General features: G+C 42.7%; 1 protein-coding gene across 1 annotated transcript in view; it reads left to right on the plus strand.

Annotated features, from left to right (window-relative positions):
- Positions 1–8,755, plus strand: part of TRIO (trio Rho guanine nucleotide exchange factor) — a 365,512-nt gene that overhangs the window by 165,817 nt on the left and 190,940 nt on the right. The window contains exon 9 of the mRNA XM_023218272.3: positions 8,083–8,313. Within this exon, the coding sequence (XP_023074040.2) occupies positions 8,083–8,313 (231 nt within the window). The remainder of the gene's footprint in view (positions 1–8,082; positions 8,314–8,755) is intronic.

Here is an 8,755-nt window from a genome sequence, read left to right on the forward strand (position 1 = left end):
CATCCATTCATCCACCTATATCCATCCTTCCATCCATCCATCCATCCACACACCCAACCACCCATTCTTCTGTCCATCCATCTATCCATTCAGTCACCCATCCATTCTTCCATCCAACCATCCATCCCTCCATTTATCCAATCACCCATCCATTCTCCCATCCAACCAATTACCTAACCACCCATCCATCCCTCCATCCATCCACCCTCTCAACCCCCATCCATTTATCCATCCATCCACCTAATCGCCCAACCACCCATTCATCTGTCCATTTATCCAATCATTCATTCATTAGTTCATGCATTCATCCAGCCAATCACCCAACCATCCACCCAGCTACCCATTCGTCATCCATCCATCATCCATCCTCCTGATCACCCAACCACCCATCCATCCATCCATCCATCCATCCATCCAATTACCCATCCGTTCATCTATCCAACCACCCAACCACCCATCCATCCACCCATCCATCTATCCATCCATCCATCCACCCACCCACCTACATTCATCAATCTACCCATATCCATCCATCTGCCGTATCACTCAATTGCCCATCCGTTCACCCAGTCACCCAACCACCCATCCACATCTGTCTAGTCCATCTGTCTATCTACCCAATCACCCAACCACCTGTCCATACACCCAGTCACCCAACTGTCCGTCTGTCCACCCCATCACCCAACCATCCATTCAACCACCCAGTTACCCAACCACTCATTCATCTATCTATCTAACCACTTATCCACCCACCCACCCATCCACGCATGCACATACACGTCTATATAAAATTACTGATGTATCTGTCTGTATTAAAAATACATGTGTTTGCACATTTCGAATCCAATACCTCAGGGTTCTTTCCATCCTTTCCCTTTCTAAGTTTATTACTATTCTCAGGCAGCAAGAAACCTGGCTTCTATTGTCCTTAATGTCCTTAATTTGCTCCATTTCCCACCCATTCTGTCTGGGTTCTCCACCTCCAACCCCTACCACCCACTCACTTAACCTGGCACGGTGACACCTCTGTTGGCACCTCCACCCCTCGCTTCCTCAGTTTCTTCATGCCAAGAGGGAAGGTGTCAAGAAGATGGAAAGGGAAGGACTGCTTTTGTTTTTTAAGTGATTTTTATTTTATGTTCCTAAATCAGTAGTTTGCAAACTTGAGTGTCTTGGTTTAAAATGCAGCAGTACTCTACCCCGGAGATAGTGAATCTCCATTTTCAGAGGCCTTCTCTAGTGCTGCAGCGACTGATGCTGATGGTACACAGATCACATGCTGAGCAGCACTCCTGAGCTTGCTCTGAAGAGCTGGGGGTCTGCTGAGGAGGCGTCCATCTCACAGATACGGAGCACCTGCTAAGTGCTAGACATCGAGCTGGATGCCAGGTCATGTGGGGGTAGGAGTACTTTTAAGCAGGGCTTGCTTTGCTTTTCTTATTTCCTTTTCCTTGCCTCTGTCTTCTCTTATTCCCTTTCTTCTCCTCCCTTCATTTTCTCTACAATTTTTTTCTTCGAACAGTGTTTATAGTTTCTAGTCTCTGATCATATAAATTTGCTTTGGGAAAGTTTCCCAGCATTTTTTCTCCCAAGACGCAAGCACCTGCTCTGCTTTGCTTTAATTAGACCTGCCCGTGTCACTCCTGTTTGTGCTTTAGCAACAGGGACGCACCTGGGCCTTCTGAACACTCACTTGCTTCAGCTTGCCAGGTCTGAGCTAATCTTGGTGGCTACAGTTGATCACAAGAGAGTGAAGCAGTGTAAACGTTGGAGATAAGTTGTAGTCATTTTTAACATTTTAAGTAAGCCAACTCAGCTACTAGTTTTTCAACAAGCTAAATTTATAAAAATGATTTTCATCTCAGCGTGCCTGTGTTGCCTCGCGAGCCTCAATGCTAGGTGTTTGGATTGCAAGGTGAGACTGCATAATAAACAGCCACACATCCACCAAAGGGCCACTGCTGCAGCCACGGAGCACAAGCAAGGCAAAGTGCCATGGAGCGTTGGCTTGCTTTATCTCATGTGACCTCAGGGCTTAGTTTCTGCATCCATTTCTCAGTTTAACAAATGTGCCAACTCATTGTGCGCCTCAGCAAGGCCTCATGGGAGTGAATGATTTGCTGCGTGCAAAGCTGGTTGAGCTCTTTAAAGGCACTGTATCAATGGGTGATGGCAGGGTTGGGGTTATTAGCAAAGACAAAAACACACAGTAAAATGAGTCACCTGGATAGGAAACTCCTTAAAACCAAAAAACCAACTCTCTGTGGTATGTGTGGCAGCTCAGTTCCCTTGCAGTAGAGCCACTTCTTTTTTTGTGGAGTGGAGTCTTGCTCTCTTGCCCAGGCTGGAATGCAATGGTGCGATTTCAGCTCACTGCAACCTCTGCCTCCTGGGTTTAAGCGATTCTTGTGCCTCAGCCTCCCGAGCAGCTGGGATTACAGGCGTGTGCCACGAGGCCTGGCTAATTTTTGTATTTTTAGTAGAGACAGGGTTTCACCATGTTGGCCAGGCTGGTCTTGAACTCCTGACTTCAAGTGATCTGTCCACCTCAGCCTCCCAAAGTACTGAGATTACAGGCATGAGCCACCGCGCCCAGCCGTCACTTCTGTCACAGTTGTATAAAGCCTCATTAAAGATCGCAGTGTTGCTGTAGTGACACGCAGTGCTGTAGTCAGCATCTGCCATAGTATCAGAACCAACAGCCCATACAACAGCTATCTTCTTCTCACCCCAAACTCAGCTTGAGGCCTTGCAAGCACTTGAGATATAAAAGCAACAAAAGTAGAGCCCAGGTGCAGTCTGTGGAACATGCATGTGAGGCACATGTACCTGACTCATGCCAACTGGGCTGCTCCAGCCGTTTCCTGTTGTGGTCTTATTTTGGTTTTTCCTTTCCGATAATCCCAGGTTTACAGGTGTCAGAGAGTCAGACCGAGGTAAACTGATCTGGTTTTGAATAAGAAACTGAATAGCTGAAAGAAATAGAAATCAGCGTTTGGAGGTCCATCCTGTAAGAACTTTGGCTGGAAAAGGACCCAGCTTTCTGTGTTCTCCCTGAAGCGAGGGAAAGTAGCTGTTGTTGGGAACACATGCCCTTTCAGGAGGTAATTGACCTGCGCTGTTGGCAGGAGCATCTTACGTAGCCATCTGAAGACAGATCGGAACCTCCTTACTCAGAAGAGTTCAACTGTTTGGCCGAGGAGTGTCAACTATTGCTGCAGAATGAGCTGGGTAGTCACCTGCTGACCCCTTTTCATTCTTTTCTGCTTTATTAGAACCTTGATATGAGAATAAGTTCAGCAAGAGTTGGAGAGGAGAGTGAAATCATTCCCAGGCTTCCTGTGGAGGTCTGTGCTCTGCAGGCCGTGGTGAGCTAAGCCTGAAAAAGAATTAAAACAGTGTTGGCTTTGAGTCAGCAGAAATAGTGCAATTCATTTCATGAAACTTTTGAAGGAACACTTTTTCTTTATTACAGGCTAAATGTCTTGGTGTATTTTGCCTATTTTTGTTGTATTTTGGGAATGCCATTTTCTAGCACATTTTAGATCTAAAACACTGCGTTTGGACTTAATTGATATGCCTGTCACTCTTCTTCATTTGGTCTTTGGGCAGTTGTTGCTTTTGCAGTGGTAAGCAAGAATGTCTAGATGCTGCTGTCTTTCCTTACGTCAGAGCCACGTTCATCCCTTGTGCAGGTGAAGAACATTCCTGCCGGAAACGCTCAGCCCTCATCTGATTTTACAGGAAATGTAGAGATCCCAGTACCAGAAGCAAGAATAGGCAAATCTCTGAAGTTTTGTGGCTCTTTTTAAGGGTGACATGCAGAAATCCAAGTTACAAGTCTGTGTGCAGTCTCATGAACAGTAAAGATTCAAGAACCAGGCCATTGTTTATACACAGTTACACTTGTTTTTAAATATTAGAAACAAACATACCTTTGATATGGTAAGATTTTAAACTTACCTTTAATTACTTTTTCTGCTTTAGTTAGTACTTGCATTTTTCTGAACTCATTTGGATATCAGAGCATTTTAGTTTCTCTCTTTATAAAATGTTAATCTTTGTAACATGTAACTTTGATTGCCCTTCAAGTTCCCCAGCTGTGTATTCCAAGAAAAACAAAGAGCCGACTGAAAAATGAGCTGATCTGATTGGTTAAAAAATTATTATAGGAAAGTCCTGCTATTTGATAAGGTTGATTTTCTTTTTGCAGCTGTTGTCTCTTTGTGGCTCAGAGTTTTAGTGCCTGGAAGCTAAAAACAGAGTTTTAAACGAAATGTATAACTGAAGTAAATTCACTCGCCTGGTTCTGTAGTTAAGAAATTGTAGAACTACCCCACATGCCATAAACTTATGTTACTTGTTTTAGCACTTACATTTTATGTGAATTTTTTGTCTGCTCTATGCAGTCTCTTCTTTCATTAATTTTCTCCTGGTCATTCTGTACCATTTAAAAATTATTATCTCTGTACAAAAGAACAGCAGTCTTCATAAAATTGTAGCATATTTTTCCACATATTACTGTAATTACAAAGACTAAGACATTTTGCCAAAAGCGAAACTGTATATGCCATCCTTTATGTGCTTAAATAGTACTTTTTAATTGCCAAGTCTGCAAAATCTGTACTGAGATAATATAGAATCATATTTGGAAAGGTTTATTGGAGAAATGCTATTTTTTAAAACATGGAGTTCCGTGCTGTCTGGTTTTAGTGGGTACAAGAGGTGTTTTCTCGCCCAGGGTCTTTACTGCAACTGTCACTACCAACAAATGACAGTACCAGTGGTGGGACCAGCAGACACTTTCATCCCCGCTTATGAATTCTCAGAAGGTGGAGCTTTGCCTGATGAGTTGTTGTATGTTAAGGTATTTGTGTATAGACATTTTCCACTGCCCTCCACTGCCATGGGCAAGTATGTCCTTCGAAATCCCGTCACGATCTCTGGCGTGGAGATCTGTTCAACAGCTGCAGAGACACTCGAGGAAAGAAAGGTTCCATGGAATATTGTTGCTCAGAGTACTCCATTCTCAGTTGAAGAATATTAATGGTGTCACAGGGATGCGTTTCGGAAACTTGGTGAGGGCTGGGAACTCATCTTGTCCTTTTGCATTTGGTGGTTTAAGTTGCAAAACAATGGCTTAAGATAGAAATTGGCTTTCTCTCCATGTAAAAGAAATCCAAAGGCTGTCATTCCAGGGCTAGTGTGGTAGCTCTATTAGTAAGAGGATCTCTGGAGCCTTCTGTCTTCCTGTGTTGCCTTTTTTAACAGGTAGGCTACTGTTTCTAAGATTGCCTCAGAGTCATCAATAACTGCTGGAGCTCCAGCCATCTCATTCAAGTTCTTGGCAGCAAGGAGGAGGAAGGGACAAGGGGAATGAGCGCACCTGCCAGCTTAGCCCCTACACAGCTTTCCTGGAATTCCCATTCAACATTTTTTACTTTTGTATATTGGCCACTCATATGTAAGCAAGGCTGGGAAATGTGGCATTATAGCTGGAGTGTTGCTGTTTCTGACTGTAGGGGTTTGGCTATCCGGGAGAGGCAAGTGGATTTTGGGGAACAGCTGTCAGTTTCTGGCACAGTTCGCCAAATCATATGTTCTGGTGTACATTTTCCGACAGTATTGCAAGGAGTAAAATGTAGAGGAAACATTTGCAAGGAATTCTTTTAAAGGTTGACACAATGTGAAATGTATGACTTGGAGCAGTAGCTCTCAGTTCTGAGAGACGCAGCACTCTAATTATATCACACAAATTTTATGACACCTGCTTTATGATCCTGGAATAAAATGCATACATACTTTACCTTTGCGTATAATTTATATGTGTATATAAAAATTACATGCTACAATGTAAGTTGGAGACGAAAGGTGATTTATGATAAAATGTTTTTCAGTCTATAAATGCCTAAAGGCATCTATTGTAGGTGAAAAAATTAGATATTCAGATGCTGGTCATGTATATAAAACCATTGTGAATATAGCAACTATAACTGTAGCCTGGTCATGTGGCCTCTTGGTGATGCAAGTATTGAGAATGGTTTTATTGTGGTCATGTGATATTTTGAAAGGGAAAACAGCTCCTGTAAAGTTCCAAAGAAAACCAAACACTATCTTTCTTTGATTAACATGGTTGTTGGATTTGTGGAAAGATCAGTGATGTTAACACTGAGCAAAGAGAGAAAAACCGTGTATTTGTGTGTTAAAAAGAGCCTTGCTTAGATAATCACAAAAAGCAGGACATTTCTTCACCATGTGCTAATATCCTGCTCATTTCAGAGTACCCTGCTTCTCTGAATCCACCACCCAAATCAGTCCTGGTGCCTCCTCTCTTCAAAACCATTACGTCAACAATGTCCACTCCAATTTCAGTGACTTCTGGGCACAAGTGAGAACCCTGCTTTAGAAGACTCTTTAAATTTTCCATTTTTGTTTTAACTGACACTAATTCAGCAGTTAATGTGGTTAGTTTTTCCCTTGTTATCTTTGGTTATGTCAGCTGAGCTTATTTCCTCTTAAGTTTTGCTGTAAGACTGTATTAAGTGAATTTTAAACCCTGGTAAGGAATAATCAGCACTTCCAACGTCTCAAATTCAGGTATTGAAAAGTAAATGTGTTACAATCTGGCACAACTGCAGTTAGAAGAGGATTAAAGGAAGTGATTAGGAAATTCTGCAGGGTCATGTGCCACCAGGTTTTGGTTGTAAAGGCTCTCAGTTTTAGCTTTTCCCATTTACCTATTTCTTGTGTGCTCTGTTTTATTCTAAGGGCTTCTTCTAAACTGGGCTTATGTCTGTTAAAAGTGCCCCTAAACTTGTTCCTCTTCTTTTTTTGGAGATGGAGTCTCACTGTGTTGCCCAGGCTGGAGTGCAGTGGCACGATCTCGGCTCACTGCAACTTCCACCTCCCGGGGTCAAGTCATTCTCCTGCCTCAGCCTCATGAGTAGCTGGGACTACAGGTGCCCACCACCATGCCCAGCTAATTTTTGTATTTTTAGTAGAGAAGGAGTTTCACCATGTTGGCCAGGATGGTTTCGATTACTTGACCTCATGATCCACCCGCCTCGGCCTCCCAAAGTGCTGGGATTACAGGTGTGAGCCACTGCACCCGGCCTGCTTCTCTTCTTACTAGAAACCCAAGGAGGTTTTTAGATTCAGAAGTATCTAAGCAGAAGGATCATGTGAAGAGGCCCTACTTAAGACACCTGCATCCCACACCTGGTTACCTTATGCATCACACACACTTTGTGTTGTCTGATTGTCACTTTTTTTTTCCCCCAAGAACATCTGGCATAATTAATTACTCATAAGTCTTATGAGTCACATAAATAGGAAAAACACAATGCTTTCTTTCTAAATTGCACTGTCACCTTTTCTTATTTCTTTGATTAGCCCGAATGCTTTCATTTAATTGTGGTTTGAGAATAAATTGCCATAATATAGCGCTGAAATCTTTTTTTAAATGATGGCATTTTAATTAAAACTACTTTTTAAAGTTAATGAGTCAAATAGAATGGCATTTTAAATTCTCTTTTGTGATGTTAAATTGCTCTCCAGCTATGTCAGAAAGTTTAAGTACATATTCTTTGCCTAGTACTAGCAATCTAGTGCTAGTACTAGATTTTTTTTGTAACTGAGGCTTTAAGGAACAATTTTGTTCCATTGTGATGATCTGTTGTATTCTCTCTAACATGTCTCAAGATAAAATTATTACTTTTAAATTTTAATTTGCAGATACCCCAGGAATGCAGTTTCTGTTAGTTGATTTGTGGCATTTAAGGCAAATAGTATGCCTATTCATTGAGTAGTATCTACTACAGTGTTTTGTTGTAATTAATGTTCTTTTATTCTCACCTAGTGTTTTACATCATTTGGCTTTGTGATGTCATTGGATAACTCATGGATTGTTTTAAATTTTATCCTATATAAAACTGCCTCTGAGTAAAACTGTGGTGTGAATGGGTATGTGTGTAATGTGTGTACATGTACATGTGTGCCTATAGGTACACACACGTATCCAAGGACAGCATCTGTGGCACAGACCTCAGATCTTGAAGAATCACTCATGTATTTTGTGGGCAGGTGAGCCAAGATGGGAAGTCGCTCCTTGACAAGCTCCAGCGGCCCTTGACTCCTGGCAGCTCCGATTCCCTGACGGCGTCTGCCAACTATTCCAAGGCCGTGCACCATGTCCTGGATGTCATCCACGAGGTGCTGCACCACCAGCGGCAGCTTGAGAACATCTGGCAACACCGCAAGGTCCGGCTCCATCAGAGGCTGCAGCTGTGTGTTTTCCAGCAGGACGTTCAACAGGTCAGTTTCGCCTCGTGCCCTTCTGCGTGGGAAATGGCTTTTATTGAGCGGAGTTTGAATACCTCATCATATTGGGAAGATCTGTGTTTAAGGAGTGATGACTACAAGATAAGCAGAGGAGCTTTTTTGTTGTCTGTAAGTGAAAACTGGGCTTAAGAACGCGTGTTCAGGCTGCTGTCAGCCAGTAGCTCCTGTGCACCGAACCCAGGAGAGGATGTGAGGCCTACACTGGGAAGTGTCTGAGTTTTCTTCTAGAAACAGATCATTCTCATTTATGTTTATTTGTGGCAATAATGCTGGCGTGCTCCCAGCAGTGTATTGTTACAATTTAGTTTACACTTGTGTGTTTTCCAGCTACTTAAACAGTGAGGTGGTCATGCTTCACTTCCCACTTGGTAGATAGTGCAGTCCCTGGTGCACAGTAGGTGTAGATAGTGCAGTC

The sequence above is a fragment of the Piliocolobus tephrosceles genome, chromosome 4 (assembly GCF_002776525.5).
Source record: "Piliocolobus tephrosceles isolate RC106 chromosome 4, ASM277652v3, whole genome shotgun sequence".
In the NCBI taxonomy this organism is placed as follows: Eukaryota; Metazoa; Chordata; class Mammalia; order Primates; family Cercopithecidae; genus Piliocolobus; species Piliocolobus tephrosceles.